The 21,482-nt window shown below is 35.2% G+C and overlaps 2 protein-coding genes across 6 annotated transcripts in view; one reads left to right on the forward strand and one right to left on the reverse strand.

The window, feature by feature from the left end:
* Window positions 1–21,482, forward strand: part of LOC111612679 (NACHT, LRR and PYD domains-containing protein 10-like) — a 31,494-nt gene that overhangs the window by 3,881 nt on the left and 6,131 nt on the right. The window contains exons 2-7 of one of the 5 annotated variants that reach the window (XM_023353922.1): window positions 10,921–11,017; window positions 11,718–11,766; window positions 11,849–11,935; window positions 15,837–15,917; window positions 16,385–16,433; window positions 16,591–16,677. In XM_023353922.1, coding sequence (XP_023209690.1) covers window positions 15,903–15,917; window positions 16,385–16,433; window positions 16,591–16,677 — 151 coding nt within the window. In that variant the 5' untranslated portion in view covers window positions 10,921–11,017; window positions 11,718–11,766; window positions 11,849–11,935; window positions 15,837–15,902. Of the gene's footprint in view, window positions 1–10,920; window positions 11,018–11,717; window positions 11,767–11,848; window positions 11,936–14,714; window positions 15,240–15,836; window positions 15,918–16,384; window positions 16,434–16,590; window positions 16,678–18,448; window positions 18,972–19,568; window positions 19,650–20,116; window positions 20,166–20,472; window positions 20,560–21,482 lie in introns of those variants that run through there. The other 4 variants (XM_023353924.1, XM_023353923.1, XM_023353926.1 and 1 more) reach the window with 4 other exon arrangements.
* On the reverse strand, window positions 686–2,380 carry LOC111612673. The gene has a single exon (XM_023353911.1). The coding sequence runs from the start codon at window positions 2,378–2,380 to the stop codon at window positions 686–688; it is 1,695 nt and encodes a 564-aa protein (XP_023209679.1).

The raw sequence follows: 21,482 nt of genomic DNA on the forward strand, positions 1-21,482 counted from the left end.
TTCGGTAGGTGTTTGCGTGCCGCCTGTGTTCACTTTCCCTGTGATTTTTTGGTGTCTTTCTGACTTGTCCATGCTAAGCATCTCTACTGTCTTGTCTGAACCCTAGGACCATTGTCACTTGGTTGGTAAAGGGTTTTCTCTGTCTCATCTCGCTTCCTTTTTTCTGTATTAGTGATGATTTAAGTTGTTCTTTGCTTTCCTTGCTTTCATTATGGATGTTTCGCTAGATCTATTAGCTTCTACTGTTGAGGACGCATTCTCTCTGCCGCCTGCTACGTCTTCATTTTGTGAGTGGCTAAGCCATATGTGTTTATTCTTTCTTTCTTAGGCGTGCGTGAGGTACGGGGACCGCAAGTCTCATAAGGAACTCCTTCCCTGCTCCGCCTATTGGCACTACAGGGTTAAAGAAACTATGCCTTGTTCATCGACTTGGTCGGTACCTGACGCGGTAGACAGGGACGTCATAACTGGGCCCTATGATGCTTCATTCGGACTCCCGTCTGCACTTCGGCCCAGCTCACTAACTTGGCATAACTTTTGTTTGTGCAGCCTGTACTGCACTTTGGTCCACTTTACTAAACCTTTATCAGCTCACTTATACTAACAGCACAGACTTATACCCGTAGGTATACGGACAGGGGGGCCCCATCTTTATGAGAGGGGACCCAAACGACATTTACTAGAATTATAGATCGAAAAGATCTATGATTTTTCCCATCAATTCCTTTAGTTTCTTTAGGTTCCCTTTACTAGCTGCTAGCGTTCGAAGTACTTGTTCAGGGGGCTTAGACCAGTCAACTTGGTCCACCCCTAGGCGGAAGTCTATTGTTAAGGGACAGTCAAGTACGTAATATTTCGCGTCGCCGCGAGGACTACCACAGGGGCAGCTACCATCTCCTTGTTCGAATTTGGACTTGAAGTGGGAGAACCTCTTGTGGCCAGTTAAGATTTGAGTCGACAACGAGCAACAACTTATCGGAGTGAGGCCAACTACAGGCACGAAGGCGTAGGTTGACCTACCTACTGTACTTAAGGTCCAGCGCTCTCGCCAGCTTATCATCGATCTCTGCAGTAGAGTACCTTTTATGTATGTAGTCGAGGGATCTACCATCCTCGTAACAAATGGGCCACTGGCTCCCGCCTTTGCCAGCTGATCGGCACGTTCGTTGCCCAGGACGCCGGTGTGGCCTCGTACCCACCGCAGGACAACGTGTCGTTCGTGCCTCGCCCTCAGTACCCTACCTCTGATCTCGTGTACCAAAGGATCACGATGGTACCCGTCGCTTAAAGCCTGTAACGACGACTGGCTATCAGAGTAAACCGTGACCGGCTCTGGACCCGGATGTAATAGGATCCACTGGGACGCTTCCCCCAAAGCCACCAGTTCAGCCTGGAACACGGACGCTTCCTCGTTCAGTCTGTCAGTTCTGCTGTACACTTCAACTCCGTCGGAAAAGACGCAGTATGCGGCGCCTACTAAGCTGCCGTCCTTCGAGCCATCGGTGTATATCTCAACACCCGTACCAGTCGGTTCACCGACTTCCCAATCAAGTCCAATCCTAAGGGCGGGATGGATTTTTAGAACGTCTGTCTGACGCCTAAGTCTGATCGGGTACTTCCGATTACAATGCATTGCCTCTCTACCTTCCACCGTTGTTCTGTAGAAGGCTGCCTCTTGGCTGACAACCAGAGGCAAGGGGAGCAGCCCGGCCAAGACCAGGGCCGCATCCGTTGACACAGTTCTGTACGCACGCGTGATCCGCAAAACTGCGGGACGCTGGATCGAGAGTAGTATCCTACTCTGACAGACGTTGGCGGTGTCCTTCCACCAAACGCCACAGGCATAGCAGACTACGCGCTCCACACTCATCTTGTAGATGGTACGAAGCGCTTCGCCACTCAACCCGTAATCCTGCCTAGCTAGTCTTGATAGTGCTGCTATCATTCGGTTCGTTCTGACGCGAACGTCCCTCAGGTGGGGAGTCCAGCATAGGGTCTGGTCGATGATTACACCGAGGTACTTTAACTCATTCACCCTTCGGATGGGGTTGCCCCGGATGCGGTATATGGGCCGGCGTGCCAATACCCCGCTTCGGGCCACCGTCAGGGCCTCTGATTTCTCAGGGCTAAAAGAGAGCTTATGCAGCTCTCCCCAGCGAACAAGCTGTTCTATTGCTTCGTTGCCGCGAATCTCCATATCGCGTCGACTGTAGCCTGCAACTACTAGCAATAGGTCGTCAGCATAAGCCTGCAGTTGGACTTGGTCTGGTAAGACCAGCCTCAACGCCGTGTCTGCTAGAACGTTCCACAAGAGGGGACCAATACAGGAACCCTGTGGACAGCCCCTTTCAAGCGTCCTCTCATACCTACCACCTGCCATCTCATAGACGACCGAGCGGTCACTCAGGAAACTCCTAGAAAGTGATACAAGGGTGGTCGGCAGGTTTGCCTTCCTCAGCTCGCCCACAATGGATGGCCACCAAACGTTATCGAAAGCCCCAGCAACGTCCATCGAAACGAGCGACGTGTGGAGCCCCTGCCGGCGGTTCTGGCGAACCAGTTCCACCGCACGGTGTAATGCGTGGCAGGTCGACAAGTTCGGGGGGAATCCATATTGTTGCAGGTGTAGCTACCCTTTCCGCTTGAGATAAAAAAAAGATTCTATCACTGAGGATTCTATCGAGAACCTTCCCCAGCACTGGTAGTAGGCTGATCGGCCTGTAGGATCTGGGGTCGTTCTTCGGGCGCTTCTCCTTGTGAATGAACACGAGGCGCGCCCGCTTCCACTGCACTGGGAAATGACCCAGGAGTAGGCACTTCTGATACAATACACGGAGCAGGTTAGGACGTTCCTCTTGCAGAACTTGTACCATCTCGGCCGAGATCCCATCAACGCCAGGTGCCTTCCTCTTACTTAGGTTGCCCACGATGTGGACAACTTCAGATTCCGACACCGGCACGGGTAACTCGGCCTCAAGAACAGGCAACTCCGCATCGCTGCGAAGCCGCCGTTGCTCTTCGGTGTCCTCGGACCGCTCATCACACGGAAAGTGCGATTGGAGCAGTACCTTGATCGACTCCTCCTGTGTGGAGGTTAGGGTTCCATCTGGATTTTTGAGGGACCCCAAGACCGTCCTACGCTTTAACTTTCCCGCCACTAGCCTGTATGGTAGGCCGAACGGATTTTCGTCACTGATCTGCTGACAGAAACTGAGCCATGAGGTTCTCTTTGCATCATTCATTTTGTACTTTTACTCGGCATTGGCCCTCTGGAACTCCAGTTTCCTGGTCGTCCGAAGGTCATTGTATCTGCATCGTTGGAAGCGTCGGCGGAGCGCCCTCACGCGCTTCCGTAGGACACTTAGTTCCTGGGTCCACCAAGGAACTGACCGGTGGTTGCTGGGCCTATGTAGCGCGAGCGTGCAGTTTCCTGCTTCTCTGATCGCTTTGGTGAGGTTTGCCACAGCTTCCTCCAGATCCTCGACACTCTCAACCTTAGAGACTTCGGTGACAATATCGACTGTCTTTTCAACGAGGCATTTGCTAAAGCGATCGCAGTTTCCAGCAGTTAGTTTGTAGCGACTGTCCTGCCTATCCGGCGGGCCGCCCATCACCTCGAAGGCAATATAGCGGTGGTCACTACAACTTTCTGCATCGATCGTCTCTCATTGCGAGGTGAGTCTCAGCATCGCGCCACTGACAAGTGTCAAATCAATCCAACTCTCACCCGATAGAGAGGAGTAGGTAGCAATCCCGAACGGATCGTTCAGAATATGCAACCTCCAACCCTCCGCCGTGTCCTTCATCATGTGCCCGTCAGGATCGTCGATCGGTGAGCCCCACAGTGAGTGTTTGGCGTTGAAATCACCACCCAAAACAACTCGACTGCGGACCGAGACAACCCCTTCGAGCTCATTCAGAAGGCAACTCAGATTCAATGACGGCGGGCGATAACTGGAGACGACAATCCAAGCACATGAGGGTGTCCGTATTTCTACGGCCACCACGAGATGAGAGACGTGGACAGCATAAGCATCGACATCCCTACGCGTGAGAATAACTGCAGTTCGACAATCGTCATTTTCTTGGGCGAAAATGCTCCATTGAAGTGAGAGACCACCAACCTTTCCTTGTACTAAGTACGGCTCTTGGAGCAGGATGATATCAATCTCTGAGGTACGGGGGTCCGTTACTGGAAGTGCACTGTCTTGTTGTTTCTTTTTGTCGAAAATGGTTTTCTAGATGGCCTTCCCCAAAGACAATTTTCAGGCATCTCGTTTTTTCTGTCAGCGTGGTTGTTTTTTGTTTATTATCTGCAAACAACTTGCTGCCTGTTCTCTGTTTTAATGTTACCTTCTTTCTCCATTTTCCTTTCTAGTGCTGCGAGTTCTATCTATTTAAAACCCTCGTTTAGCTTGTTGCAGATTAGCATACACACGTATGCGAATTATAATGATTAATTACATCTTAAGTTCTAGATGTTAAGTTGTAAATTTTCAGGAACCGTGCTAATTGTCTTCATCTAGTAACAAGTACTAACACCTATCTTTTAAGATAATTTAATTAAATTAGAATAGACTAGTATAAGTAGAATAAGTTACTGAACTTTTTCTACCATTCACATTTATTTTTGCTGCTTTAATTTTTTAATTTACTTAACAAATTTCAAACTTTCTTTCTTAATACACGTTACCCAATTCTGTCAGATACCAAACTTTTTCATTTTTTCTAATCATTAGTTTTTCATTGAACTAACACTTCTAATTAGTTCCTGTTGTACTAACACTAGCTATTAGTCTTTCTTTGCACTAGCATTAATATTGGCTGTTGCAGCTGTTTGTAGCTGTCTGCATAAAATAAAACACCGTGATGTGTCAGTTTATTTGTTCAATAACTGTACTTTACATTATGATTCTTATTGTTGTTATTTTTTTCCAGGCTGTTTTAGTTTCTTAAATGTTGACCCCCTCTCCTATCTAGTAGTAACGCGCCAGATGGGAGAAGGGCCAAAGAAGGGAAATTGTTCTGTTATTTGTGTGTGGGCTTAACATTATTACGATATCTGTAAATTTACTCTATTGTCAGTAGCTTTTTCGGTTTTTAGCATGAATATTAATTCTTAGTTTTCCTGGATTTTTTAGCAGCAAATATGTAACTATATTGATATAAAATAACTAAATATTCTATCTTGGTCTCTCTCTTGTACACAGTTAATACTAAATGATTTCAAAATTTTAAATAGTACAATTGGAAGAAAAAGAGGACAGACTCATTGCTACTCAAGCGATAAGCTTCTTTTGAACCTTCTTCAAATACACTATACTATACTCTCCTTTTTCTGTGGCAGTTGGTTCCAGCCCCTTTTTTTGTTTCTTCATTTACATTGTAATGGGTTCCCTCTTTTTTTACTTACCAGAAGCAAGGTGATCAAACTGTACCGGTAGTTGGCTACCTTTTTTTGCTTGCCAACGAGCTGGCCATGTGAAGTTCTACTGGTTTCTTTTTAAATTATTCTGTATGGGGGCCAGTTTTTCTTAAGGAATCACTGTAGGCACTTATTGGTTCTGTTTGTAGTAACACCAGCCCCCTTTTAATTTGACATTTCAATTTTGCTGGACCACATTGTTATTGGATTTTCCATCTTTGCTTTTTATTTTCTCAGTTGGCCCACCAGTGGCCAGGCGATCTTCGTAACCTGAAGATAGGGAGTTTGGTCCTGGGTTCGCGCCTCACTCGGAGAAACCGGCCAAGTAAAGTTTCCCAGGTTTTCTCCGTGTCACGCTGAAATACGGACCAGATTCTTTTCAAATGTCCTCCCACAGGGCATTCCCTTTATGTAAACAGCCCAAGTGTGGCGTTGTCAAATAAACAAACTGAGAAATATTTTTTCTGCAAAACTGGAAAATCCGAAACTATGTTTGGCTAAGTCAAGTTTTTAACAAATGACTTTCTTATCAAACTCATTTTCTTCTTGGCTACATGGGATAAGCATCAACATAACAAATAACATACATAATAAAGTTTACAGATAACATAAAACACGTAGTTTATGAGCCTTTTACTCAAGGACAATATGAGCCTCTCATACGACTAGAACACAGTACATGCTATCACAAATAACATTCCTGTGCCTCTTAGTGCTCTCAGAGCGAAAAGAGGTTTTTTGTTACAGAGATAAATAAAAAATTGTGGACAATAAGAGGGTTGCCAGGGATATGGCTGACGTATTCAAAGACCGTCCAAAAGAATTTTGCGGTTTACTCCACTCGTTAAGAATTTATTCCTGGTCCTGAAGCAAAAGGCTGCCATCTTAAATACTCAACTGTATGGCTCTATACAGATATGTGAGAAGCCAAGGGCACAGGGGTTGTTCCCTAAATGACACCTACTCGGCACGGATTGTCAGAATCCGCTCTCGTTGTAAGTAGATGGCTTTAGGAGGGCAAATAGTGGAGTGGGCAAGTCGTGAGTAAATCACTAAGGAGTCAGGTTTTCGAATAATAGACAGTTCTCATATGGTTAAACAAACAACAACAAATTTAATATAAAACTTAAAACTTTATGCTAGGTTACATAATACATAGGTTATATAATCGTCATATGGGTACAGTATATATGGCGATTATAGGCGATTAACCGATTCAAGATACACCCGAGTAATAAAGATTACTTATGCAGCTCGGGATACGCGTGCTTGCTGATCTAAGCCTTGATCTAACGTAAGAGTGAAAGTTTACATAGATCTATTAAAATACCTCAGAGAGAGCGACGATGCCTCGTGTTCCTGTCTATTCGATGGTCGCATAGCGATCGTGGATTTAGTCGAGAATCGGAGGTCAGTAGGTCGCCGGAGAGCTGGAGAGTAGAGCTCCGTATTCGAGCTATAATTAACCCCTGTTGATTATGGCGAAACAGGTCTTGTGTCCACTGTTGATGCCGATACCATGACTGGGTACAACGCCTTTTTATACCCGTTTCTGGCTGATGCGTCTATGATGTAATGCGTTCTAAATTTGAACTGGGTTTGGGTGTTGTTTTGTACGAACTGTCAAAGATCAGACACTTTCTATCCGGCATGGTTACTCATCTAACTTCATAATCGAGATAACAACTGTCGAACATACTAAATTAATTGTCAGTAATGAGTAAAGTCCGATATTGTGATACAACCGGAGTAATAATTGTTTAAATCGGAGAGACATTTAATCGGTTTTATCTGTTAAGAAATCTCGAGAAATAGCATATGTGTGAGTTTCTTTGTTGATTTTCTCCTTTCCATTTTCAGCATCGTATTAAAATAATACTTAATTATTTAATTACCACCTCCAAAATGTCACACATATTTTAGAACTGCTAAACACCCATGAGGAGATTGTAGCACAATTATTATTAAATCTTTATGAACATTGCTAGCATTTATGATATTCTTAGCTGTTCTTTCCCTTACTTCGTATATTATCCCATCGATTTTAGTGATCCACATTAGAACTACAAGATAATTGCAAAAGCATTTAACAGGTTTTAGATTCTTTATTATGATTTAAGATAGAGGAGTTAATTAGATTTTTAGATGGGTCTAAAAATATTTTCGATTTTCTGCAAAAATTCAAAAATCCGCATCTAAAATAGTACAGAAGCCGAATTCTTTAGAGTAATTCTTAACCTTTTCTCTTGCCTTCGCGGAAAAATCTTCAAAAAATTCCTGTTTAGTTTTAACAGACTAACAAATTTCGACTTAAAACACTTAATTGTTTGGACTCTGCACTTATCATCATCATCATCATCATCAACCCATCTCGATTATATATATAGGAGAAGGTGGTATTATGGAACACTGCGGGTATTATGGAACCACCCCATTTCAAACTGATAATAAAGGCGAACTGTAGCGGATTGTGGCTGAACTGAACTAGGCAGACATCCATAACAAGGGGAAAACCCGTTTTACTTCGGTTAAACGGTTGTCCGCATTTAATCAGCAAATTTGTTTTTTTCAAAATTCGCAAGTTTTGAATGCTAAGTGAATTTAGTTATTTTTAAAATATAAATCGTGTAGTTGTAGGTTCACTGGTGCATGTATTCCATTCCAGAGACTTAGGGGTACATATTAATATGTGTGATGTTCACGTTTTTTAAAATTTGGTCTTGACAGACATAAGTTAATTCGAGATGGCGATGCGTGAAATACGGACCCCATTGGTGCTTTTACAGTAATATGGAACTCAACTCTTCCGAACTTTCTATTTGCAAGCAGACATTCCTCCATAGCAATTTGTAAAAAAGACACTAGGTAGAAAGCCAATTCTTCCTGAGAATATCGAAAATAGCTGCTAGAATATATATTGTTGATGGAGGTCATATTTTTCTATTATAAAAGCATTTTTGCGATAAAATACATTGGAGTAAATAATTTGGTAACATTTTTTGTCCTTTCCTATTTGTTTTTGGCTACTTTAAAGCATTTTTTTGAAAATATACAGTAAGGTTCCATATTACTACCCGATTTTCTCTAAGCCTACTTTCGGACTTTTTGTACAAAAGCATTCAAAAACCATACTTATAATTACACTAGCGAAAAATCCAATTAAGAACATTTAGTTTATTAATTACCAGTACTTTTCGCACAAAAAATTTGGGTGTAGTCATGATACCTTGTTTACAATTCACTAAAATATAATTGGGGTTCCATAATACCACCTTCTCCTCTACAGTGAAAACTGCTTAGGCGACTACCTGCATTTGACGGGCACCTGTCAAAACGGGCAAAAATTTCTGGCACCGAATAGTTTATCCATAGAGTCTTCGTATAAGTTACCTGTATTAAACGACCACCTGCGTAACGTGACCGCGGGCATCGATTTTTGGTCCGAAACAACATAAAACAACTGTAATAAGCGACCACCTCCGCGAATATATCTGGTCTAAACTATTGTTCAACAACGTTTCTTCCCTCCTAATATAATGAATTAGTCTAAACTATCGTTCGAACCCACCTCGGACACTACTCCCACCCTCGAAATTAGGTGCAGGTGTTAATGAATTAATCTAGTAACAAAGGAAATTCATTTCAGTTTGTTCAAAATTGTCCGAAAAACGAAAGAAATGCAAAGTGCTGTCGTTAGAAGATTGTGTTAAAGTCATCACAACAGCAATTAGCGGCGAAGTTTAACTGGGAAAAGGAAAACGAAATTGATTTTACCGTAGACCTACAGTATTTTCCTTGGGGTATAAAATATTATACACGATACAATTAATCGGCTGATCTCATCGTTTGATAAAATTTATTTTTATTTATTTATTTATTTAGAAGCTCATATACAGTACAGTACGTGTGCGATAAATAGTTTCTGTATCAACCTATCTTATTTTCACGGTATTTTTTAGAAAAATAATATCCAAGTAAGTTTCTCGCGCAAAATATTCAAAAAACAATAAACGCATTAATGCAAAAATCAGTTTTACAGGCAACCTTCCTTTTTCGAATGTAATGAAATCGTATTATGAGAAAAAATAATAAAATCGTTTTATTATTAATTAATAATTTTCTTGTTGTACTTAAGAAAATATTAAATATTAAAAAATACAGTATTTTTAGAGTTAAAACCAAACCAAAGTGATGTAGAGATACGACGCGCTTGTATATCGATGACGTAATACACGTTACTAAGGAGTGAACGAAAAGAATCAAGTTGAATTAATTAAGTCGGAAAAAAAAGAAAGTGTGCATTATAATCGAGAATATGCGACTATTCTATTAATCTTTAAAATATTGGTATTAAATCTGTCTTACAAAATCACGACGACTCCTGTAAATCGAGTCTTTTATTCTTATCCGATAAGAATAAAATACAATACCGATATAGTCCTATCGTTGAAAAAATTTGTTTATTTTTGCTCACTTTCGAGTTTTGCTTAGTAGAAATGGCTAAAAAGTGCGCAAAATACGTACGGAAATACGGTATTACGGCACCACCTGTCTAAAAGACCACATTTTGAAGGAACCATGGGTGGTCTCCATAGACAGGTTTTACTGTATATAGATTTAGCAGTTATTTTTATGTATGTATTCTTGAACGACACAAGTATGCATTACGCTACCATAGAATTTAGTTTTATTTCTTTTAAGTACTTAAAAATAAAAAAAATACTTCATAAGTTTTAAGTGATTTCAAGAAAACAAATAAGAAAAATTAATTTAATTTTAAAAAGTTTTTTTCGATCTAAAAAATAAAATGTTGTTCTTCTAAATATATAAATATATAAAATTACTTGTCCTGACTGACTGAGTCACTGATAGATTCATCATCGCCCAGAGCAAACCGCTGAACCTAAACAGGTGAAATTTGGTACACAGTTAGGGTACGTCATGAAAACGCACAATAAGAAGGGATTTTTCGAAATTTCCTCGCGGAGGGAGAGGGAAGGCATTAAGGCTTAACCGGAAGAACGGCTTCTACTGTACTGTTTTACATGCGATTTTTTGTTACGTTTAGTTTTCATTAAGTACTCAGGTGTATTAAATTAATAAAATTTCAGACATTGTTATAAATGTTTTTATATATTTCGATTTTTTAACCAAATCTTCGAACTTTTTTAAATTCTAATTTGTTATTGCACATTGCTTCGATTATAGAACGATTGTAAACATTCCAGAAAATTGATCAAATTGAAAATAGTTCGTTTGATTCTCGGCAATTTTCATCATTATCAGAGGTAGGTGTTATATAACAATTACTATGGTTGTTGAAATACTAAATATAAATGGAGTTTGCTTGCAAAATCCGCGCGGGATAAGCCGCTGGTAACAGCTAGTATAATATAATCTGTATTAATTAAATTTTTATTATCTATTTATTCATTTAGTCAATGTAATTTATTTCAACAGATAATTTATTTTTAATAATATGCATACATTTACAGTTTAAAACTGAAAATATCGATATATTCAGATAAACAAGCAGATTTTACTTATTAAGATCAAATCTGTCTAAGTACAAATATGGAGGAATGTCAAAAGGTAAATTTTTTTATTGATAAACTTAATATTATTTGAGACATAAGAAAATACATAAAAGACTATTTTATCTATACATGTTACAGAAACGATTAAAAAAGCTATACATTGCGACTATTTCAATTATGCCATCAACCATAAGCTTCATTCAATCGCGCAAGTAAAACAATTACCGTATAATCACAGAATTTACTAAACATCTCAGCTGTTAAATCTGATAACAAATGTTTAATATTTAATATAAGTCTATAACTTCTCATAAAATATAAAGCAAAACAAATATGAATTAGTTAAATTTTAACGGATTTTAAATTTTCACCGATTTTTAAAAAAAACAAGAATTTATATTTGAAATTCCAAATCAAATTTAAATTCGTTTTTTTTCCTCTGTAAAGAGTGTATATTTAATGCGTATAAACAAAAGACTACACACTTTTAACAGAAATGAAGTACAGTATTTTCAAGTAAAAGATAATTTATTGTTTCCTGCTACAACAGTTTTTTAGTAATTAAAATGATGTAACGCTTTAAGATTCTCTTGACTAACTGCAAGTACATGATTTTATGTTAATGATTATGTTTTATAGCATACATATTTGTCATATGACATTATAATAAATTTTATGATCTTATAATTAATATTAAAATTAATTTTATAACACTTTAATTAACATATTAAGTTTTAATTATTGTAACTTTACAGGAATTGGAAAGTTTGGCCTTAAATACAGCAACAGGAAAAATAGCAGACAGTAATTATTTTTTTTAAATATACAGTAAATCTCTACAAGAAAATAAAACAATATTATAAAATATATTTTTCACTATTATCAGGTATTCATATAACAGACTCAACTGTCCATGTGGGAAATGTTTTTAATACAAATCAACCATCCAGTTCAAGTGATGAAAAAGATTCAGGTAATTGCAAAGAATATAAGCTGGAATATTTTTTTTTTAATTATGTAATGTGAATTAATAATAATAATATACAGAAACGATTGATTTATATTAATGAATTTTAAGTTTATAATAGAAATTTATAAATGACAACAAATAAGGAAAATTAGTCTGATTTTGCCAGTAATTTTTGTTTAGAAAAGTCTTTTATACAAGCATGGTTTATTTGTTATTGACTTTTATTGTTAGAATACAAATATAAACATTTGAATTAACTGTACAGTTTGTGTAGTAGTTAGCAAATTTTGCATCAAACCACTTGCAGAAACATTAGATTACTTGGCAACAAATATAAGATAAACTTTTAAAATATAACGTGGCCTTTTGTTTGTCTAATATCGCAGCTTATACTATTGTGTTGCCTTTATTTAACATTTAATTCTAAAATTAAGTAACATTGAAACATAAATGTATATTAATTTAACAATTGGTAAACTAAAATAAATTGTATTTTTCACTTGTGTAAGACTGATAATAATAAAATAATGTATTTATTCTATAAAATTACAAAAATATATACAGTGGTGCCTCGTATAACGGTACTTAATTCGTTCCCGGTGCGCATCCGTTAGGTGAAAAGTCCGTTATACGAAACGCATTTTCCCATAGAAATACATGTTAAAACATAGGGGAGAGCGGGGTAACTTCGGCATACGGGGCAAGTTTGTCAAGCGTTTTTGTTTAAAACAAATTAAAAGGAGACTTTGGTTATAAGTTAGGCAGTTTAGTTTTATCGGTGGCTTGTCGAGTGTAGTGTTTTTATTGTTCTCCAACAAGCGTAGTTGAATTATTAAGCAAATTTTCATTTTCGTTCAATTCCATATAATATTTTTTTTCCATTTATATTGAATTGGCAGGTTTTGTTATAATTCCATGATAACGAAAGTTACTTTTCCTGTTAGAAGGATGTAACTTCAACTTATTCACGTGGCCAGATCGTGGCTTGGCATTCTGTTCTCAGGGTTGTACTTAATGTTTCGAAATCATGACTAGCGGGGTAAGATCGGCAACATAAAGCCACATTAGAAGCAAAGGATAAAAATCAAACAGATGATAAATGAAAACATGTTTGCATTTGTTATTCATGTATATATGTCTTTGAACTTGCATTTCGTTGTAATAATATTAAATGGGTGTTGGATTTGTATTTCTTTGTTTTAATAGTGAATTCCAACTTATACATTGTTAATAACATAATTTTATATACGTGCCTATCTTGCCCCATTACTGTTGCCCCTATACCAGGGGCAACTTTAATAAAAATAATTAAAATAATTACAACTTTACAAAAAGAGAGAAGTTGCCGATCTTGCCCCTATACCCGGGGCAACTTCGTCAATTTCTCTCTTCTTGTAAAGTTGTAATTATTTTAATTATTTTTATTTCCAAACTGATTTTAACCAGTTCTATAGTAAGGTAACATTCCAATAGACAATATGCAAAGCTTTTTTTTCAGTTTACAACAGTATTTATTACACAAAATTTAAGTAAAGCTTAACATGCCGATCTTGCTCCGGTCTCCCCTATATGTCCCGCAGCATAAAATAACCGTACTGTACTATTAAAAAAATGAAAATGGAGCAGTCACCAATTATGCCGGGTAGTCAGATGTTGTGAGGAGGAGGTGAAGGAACACTTTCTTTACACATTCATACACATACTGACTTTTTACACATTGCAGCAGGTCTCTTCTTATTGTTTTTTAATCGGAGTCAGATTTAGGAGAGGCTATCGGAGCTTGCAGCGTCATCTCCTCTTTTTCCATCCTTTGTTTTTTGGCATCTTGCTTTTTGAAAAACATGTCCAATGTAGTCTGTTTCTTTTTCTTTATCAACACCTGTCAGAAATGACGGGCAAGGGTGTCATTGTAGAGATTATTAATCCTGTTGGCCTCAGCTCTGTTTGGATAATGAGTGTTGGTAAACTCCTGAACCTCTCACCATTTGACAAGGAAGTTTTTGTCAACTTTCACTCCTTCTGATGATGTCATGCTTTGTTTCAATTGAAATCACCTTTCTGTTTTTTTATAAGCCGAGATTTGCACAACACCTAAATAAATGTAAATACTCTGCACTGAGGTGATGTACTGTAGGTAATAAACAAGGGAGCAAGCCGAATCCCAACGGGAGCTATGTACTTCAGATATACTAATAATATATTCTAATAATACTAATCTATATATGTAAAAATGAATGTGTGTGTGTGTCTGTGTGACTGTCTGTCCTTCATGCATTACCACACCGTTTATCCGATTGCCGTGAAACTTTAGGAAGTTGTTTAATATACTCCGGCGAAGGTTTGTGGCATAGCACGATTGCCATGAAACTTTGGAAAGTTTTTTAATACACTCCCGCGAAGTACATTTATCCTACGATANAAAATGATAAAATGTAAATTTAATTTTATCATAACGAGTTTGCTTGAATTTCGTTTCTTCTGAGATCGCAGCAATGCGCGACGGTTAAGCTAGTATTTTATAAAAATAGCAGATTGTCATTGGCAACGGCAAACGAGTGGAAATATCATTCGCACTTGTTCGCAGAAAGTCCGTTGTTCGCAGCGTCCGTTATTCGAGGCGTACGTTATACGAGGCACCACTGTATAGGTCTATATATGAATATGTGTAGAAGAAATTGTTATTAAAGTTTAAATAAGCTAATCAAATGCACAAAACCAGTATCATGAATCGACCTTAATACATGTAGTGAGAGGTCGTTAACACTGGTTAGGAAGGCGCTAAATGTAGGTTTGTTGTATTGTGTATGGCAAATAAAAAGAATGTAAGGAAAAATAAGATTTACCTGTACGATTCTTGATAGTGATAACAAAGAAGCATCTCTTATCTATCAGGACCCGACGGTATCCAAACAAAACAATGACATAAATAATGGAATAAGTTAACCAACCAGCAATATTAATTAATTAAAAGTTAAAATAATGTTGACTCGACGAAAGAAACAGAATTACAGACGAGAAGCCATCACCGTAATCTCTCTTATCTAAAGATAAGAGAAGTGAATACGTAACACTTATTTGTCTTTTAGTCATACGTGTGACGATCATAAAACTTACACCACGTGAATAGCAAAGATAGCAATGTTACCTTTTACCTATACCAGTACAGTTTCGGGGTGGATAGTTTTAGTTTCGTTTTCTGTCTTCCTTTCTCACTAACTCCAGCGAAAATATATCAATAAAATCTTGTTTTTTTTGTGATTGTCAAGTAGTGGAGCACATCCGAAACAAAAAAGGACGAAGAGTAGAGGTAATTGAAATGTTTTAATTATAATTTCTACAACATAAGTTATCAATACTAACCATTAATAAAAAGAATTAATTTCTTATTTTTTCATATTGTATTTTAATCTGTAAACAAAATAAGTATTTGTGAACGAACTATTTCGAATTTTCTACTTCAAATTATACAAACCGCATGTCATTCTATTGTACAGAACTGTCAAAGTTTTAGGACTATTTTATAAGCTCTTCTATATCCTGTGGTCACTAAGAGGGCCACTTGTATCGACCATTTTGGTTTCGGCTAGGCCCAAAATGAGTTGGCAAGATGGGGCCGACGTATCCAAAGCCCATTTCGAAAAATCCTTGTGTTTATTTCACTCTTTAGGAATCCATCCCGGGTCCTGAAGTAGTAAGCTGCCATCTTAATTAAACAGTCGTATTGCTTTATACACACATTTTAGGACTATAACTATAGGTTTTCTTCGATCTAAAACATGAAATCTTTATCCTATAATATAAACTCTATTAATTAAATTTGTATAATTTATTTATTCATTTCATCAATGCAATTCATTTCAACGGATAACATTTTTTTAATAACGTGCATACGTTTACATTTTAGATAAGAAAATACCGATATATTCAGATAAAAAACAAGATCTTTAAACTTTGATCTTCGTACTGAAATATGGAGGGAAGTCAGGTAAAGTTCATTTTTTTATTGATAAAGTTAACATTATGTGTGACATAAAAAAATACATAAAAGATATCTATACAAGTTACATTATAGGCATTTCAATTATGTAATCAACCATAAGATTCATTCAATCGTGCAACTGAAAGAATTACTGTATAATCACAGAATTTAGCAAACATCTAAGCTATTAAAGCTGATAAATAATGTTTAAAATTCTATATAAGTCTATCTTTCTCGTGAAAATATAAAGGAAAACAAATAACAAATGATTGGATTTTGACTTATTTATTGTTCCATGTAACAACAGTTCTTTATTAATTAAAACGATGTAACATTTTCAGTTTCTTTTGACTAACTGCACGTACACGATTTTATGTTAATTATTTTTTTATATAGCATACATATTTGTCATATGACCATATAATAAATATTAAAATTAATTCTATAACATTTTAATTATTGTAACATTACAGGAATTGGAAAGTTTGGCTTTAAATGCAGCGACAGAAAAAATAGCAGACAGTAATTATTTTTTTAAATATACAGTAAATCACTACAAGAAAATAAAAACATTATTTTATAATTCTTAATAAAACATTATTTTATAATTCTTAATAAAACATTATTTTATAATTCTTAATAAAACATTATTTTATAATTACTTTATCACTATTATTAGGTATTAATATAAAAGACTCAACCGTCCTTGTAGGAAATGTTTATAATATAAATCAGCCATCCAGTTCAACTGATAAAAATGATTCAGGTAATTGCAAAGAATATAAGCTGAAGTATCTTTTTTAAAATAAAGAATGTGAAGTGAATTAATAATAATATTTGCCAGTAATTTTTGTTTAGAAAAGGTCTTTATATAAGACATGGTATATTTATCTACTGACTTTTATTGTTAAAGCACAAATATATAAGTTAGAATTAAGAGTATGGTTTGTCTAGTAGATAGCAATATCTTCATATTTTATTAATTAAATTTATTTGTTTAAGTAATTTTTTTAAGTCTTCAAGCGAAAATACCCCTATTGTAGCTTAATGACCAATCATAAATACATCCTACATAAGAACATTTGTTCCACAGTAATGTCAATCAGCCTAGGAACAACAACTAATCCATATTATTTATTATTCTGGTTGAAAGTTTAGTTCCTATTTTTAAAATACTTTACACTTGCTATAAAGTAATGAATTTTTGGATATATTTTGAATTTACACAAGCAGTGTTTAAATTAATAATTTTTAATTTTTTAAGTATAATAAAAACTATAGAAATATTATATTTATATGTATAATATTTTTCATAATATTTTCAGATACAGAGAGAGTCTTTAATGAATTGTTAAAAGACTAAAAATGCTTACTTAAAATCTTTATGGAGTGAAAGAAGTAAAGACTCTCCCTTAAAAGACTACTTTGTCCAACTTACAGTTCAAAAAGCTGATTTATTAGGGGAAAAGGCAGGAAAAACTATTCATTTTACAGAGATTTTTCCAAAATCAATCGATGAACATGTTGTAATGTTAGTCACTGGTGATCCCGGTTATGGCAAAACTACCTTTTGTAAAAAAATAGCTTATGATTGGGGTATCGATACATCCCGTACCGAATACTTAGGACATTATGATTTTACTGTCGTCCTTATTTTGCGAGAATTAGAGAAGAAAAGTATAACAGATGAGATTCTCCAATGTATCTGTGAAAATACCGATTCTAGTTCTAAAAAGACGTTAAGAAAAAGTGAATTTAATTTGTTAATCATTCTGGATGGATTTGACGAAACACATGTTAAAGATTCAATTATACATTTTATTGAAAAAGATTCATTCCGTATTTCTAAAGAAATGACAATTCGTGTTACTTGCCGTCCTCGCGCTGCCGAAAATATAAGAAAATANATATATAAAAATGGGGAATATCGCACTTCTAACAATCTCTGCGAGTATGTAGGCTAAATTTTAAGAATCCGTGCTTCTCACATGTACAGTACAACTGTATGTGGCCTGTTCACGCGTCGGAAAACCTTCTGATTTATTCGTGTACGCATCAGACGGAAAAACAAAAAATATAAGCACTCCAATAAATAAATAGAATTGAAACGACACTTTAAAATGTTTTCCCAATGAAAATGAACAATAATAATAATAATAATAAGTTTCAATAAAAATGATAAAATGTAAATTTAATTTTATCATAACGAGTTTGCTTGAATTTCGTTTCTTCTGAGATCGCAGCAATGCGCGACGGTTAAGCTAGTATTTTATAAAAATAGCAGATTGTCATTGGCAACGGCAAACGAGTGGAAATATCATTCGCACTTGTTCGCAGAAAGTCCGTTGTTCGCAGCGTCCGTTATTCGAGGCGTACGTTATACGAGGCACCACTGTATAGGTCTATATATGAATATGTGTAGAAGAAATTGTTATTAAAGTTTAAATAAGCTAATCAAATGCACAAAACCAGTATCATGAATCGACCTTAATACATGTAGTGAGAGGTCGTTAACACTGGTTAGGAAGGCGCTAAATGTAGGTTTGTTGTATTGTGTATGGCAAATAAAAAGAATGTAAGGAAAAATAAGATTTACCTGTACGATTCTTGATAGTGATAACAAAGAAGCATCTCTTATCTATCAGGACCCGACGGTATCCAAACAAAACAATGACATAAATAATGGAATAAGTTAACCAACCAGCAATATTAATTAATTAAAAGTTAAAATAATGTTGACTCGACGAAAGAAACAGAATTACAGACGAGAAGCCATCACCGTAATCTCTCTTATCTAAAGATAAGAGAAGTGAATACGTAACACTTATTTGTCTTTTAGTCATACGTGTGACGATCATAAAACTTACACCACGTGAATAGCAAAGATAGCAATGTTACCTTTTACCTATACCAGTACAGTTTCGGGGTGGATAGTTTTAGTTTCGTTTTCTGTCTTCCTTTCTCACTAACTCCAGCGAAAATATATCAATAAAATCTTGTTTTTTTTGTGATTGTCAAGTAGTGGAGCACATCCGAAACAAAAAAGGACGAAGAGTAGAGGTAATTGAAATGTTTTAATTATAATTTCTACAACATAAGTTATCAATACTAACCATTAATAAAAAGAATTAATTTCTTATTTTTTCATATTGTATTTTAATCTGTAAACAAAATAAGTATTTGTGAACGAACTATTTCGAATTTTCTACTTCAAATTATACAAACCGCATGTCATTCTATTGTACAGAACTGTCAAAGTTTTAGGACTATTTTATAAGCTCTTCTATATCCTGTGGTCACTAAGAGGGCCACTTGTATCGACCATTTTGGTTTCGGCTAGGCCCAAAATGAGTTGGCAAGATGGGGCCGACGTATCCAAAGCCCATTTCGAAAAATCCTTGTGTTTATTTCACTCTTTAGGAATCCATCCCGGGTCCTGAAGTAGTAAGCTGCCATCTTAATTAAACAGTCGTATTGCTTTATACACACATTTTAGGACTATAACTATAGGTTTTCTTCGATCTAAAACATGAAATCTTTATCCTATAATATAAACTCTATTAATTAAATTTGTATAATTTATTTATTCATTTCATCAATGCAATTCATTTCAACGGATAACATTTTTTTAATAACGTGCATACGTTTACATTTTAGATAAGAAAATACCGATATATTCAGATAAAAAACAAGATCTTTAAACTTTGATCTTCGTACTGAAATATGGAGGGAAGTCAGGTAAAGTTCATTTTTTTATTGATAAAGTTAACATTATGTGTGACATAAAAAAATACATAAAAGATATCTATACAAGTTACATTATAGGCATTTCAATTATGTAATCAACCATAAGATTCATTCAATCGTGCAACTGAAAGAATTACTGTATAATCACAGAATTTAGCAAACATCTAAGCTATTAAAGCTGATAAATAATGTTTAAAATTCTATATAAGTCTATCTTTCTCGTGAAAATATAAAGGAAAACAAATAACAAATGATTGGATTTTGACTTATTTATTGTTCCATGTAACAACAGTTCTTTATTAATTAAAACGATGTAACATTTTCAGTTTCTTTTGACTAACTGCACGTACACGATTTTATGTTAATTATTTTTTTATATAGCATACATATTTGTCATATGACCATATAATAAATATTAAAATTAATTCTATAACATTTTAATTATTGTAACATTACAGGAATTGGAAAGTTTGGCTTTAAATGCAGCGACAGAAAAAATAGCAGACAGTAATTATTTTTTTAAATATACAGTAAATCACTACAAGAAAATAAAAACATTATTTTATAATTCTTAATAAAACATTATTTTATAATTCTTAATAAAACATTATTTTATAATTCTTAATAAAACATTATTTTATAATTCTTAATAAAACATTATTTTATAATTCTTAATAAAACATTATTTTATAATTCTTAATAAAACATTATTTTATAATTCTTAATAAAACATTATTTTATAATTCTTAATAAAACATTATTTTATAATTCTTAATAAAACATTATTTTATAATTACTTTATCACTATTATTAGGTATTAATATAAAAGACTCAACCGTCCTTGTAGGAAATGTTTATAATATAAATCAGCCATCCAGTTCAACTGATAAAAATGATTCAGGTAATTGCAAAGAATATAAGCTGAAATATCTTTTTTTTTTTTTTTTTAAATTAAGTATGTGAAGTAAATTAATAATAATATTTAGAAACGAATGATTTATATTAGTGAATTTTAACTTTATAATAGAAATTTATAAATGACAATAAATAAGTGAAATTTGTCTGAATTTGCTAAAAGTTTTTGTTTAGAAAAAGTCTTTATATAAGACATGGTATATTTATTTACTGACTTTTATTGTTAGGGCACAAACGTAAACATTAAAATTAACTTTACAGTTTGTCTAGTAGATAGAAATTTTTGCATCAAACCACTTGCAGAAACATTACATTACAGTAATACCTTGACTTATGCTACCCCGACTTACTCGATTTTCAAATCTCGTCGATTCGTCTTTTGTTTGAGCGCCACGCAACTTTCGATTACTCACTTTCCCCACACTATTGTTCGGCTTACATGTTCGGACGTGTCGCGCGGAATTAACACATAGCTACAATTTATTTTGTGTTATTTATTTCTGTATTTGTTATATCTACGGTGACTCGAGAGACTCTACTATGCCATCCAAACGAAGTAGAACTAATTCTTCTGCATCAAACAAGAAAAGAAAAACTTTATTTTTGGAATGTAAAGTTAACATTAGGTACGTTCGTAAAGTCGAACGAGTTAAACGAAAATGACGTCATCGTTATTCCTATTTCGTTAGACTTTTCGAACGATTCGTTACTAACGCGTTTAACTCGTTTGACTTTACGAACGAACCCATTATGAAAGACTTCGATGCAAAAATGAAAATTTGTGAATTGGCAAAGCAGTTTGATCTACCGGAATTGTCGGTCAGAACAATTATAAAAGGCAAAGAAAAAATTCTCGAAGCTGTGAAAAATGCTCAATCTTTAAATTCAAGCATCATTCGTAAACGTCAC

Source organism: Centruroides sculpturatus, unplaced genomic scaffold (genome assembly GCF_000671375.1).
Source record: "Centruroides sculpturatus isolate CEXI.00-Female unplaced genomic scaffold, Cexi_2.0 scaffold1666, whole genome shotgun sequence".
Classification (NCBI taxonomy): Eukaryota; Metazoa; Arthropoda; class Arachnida; order Scorpiones; family Buthidae; genus Centruroides; species Centruroides sculpturatus.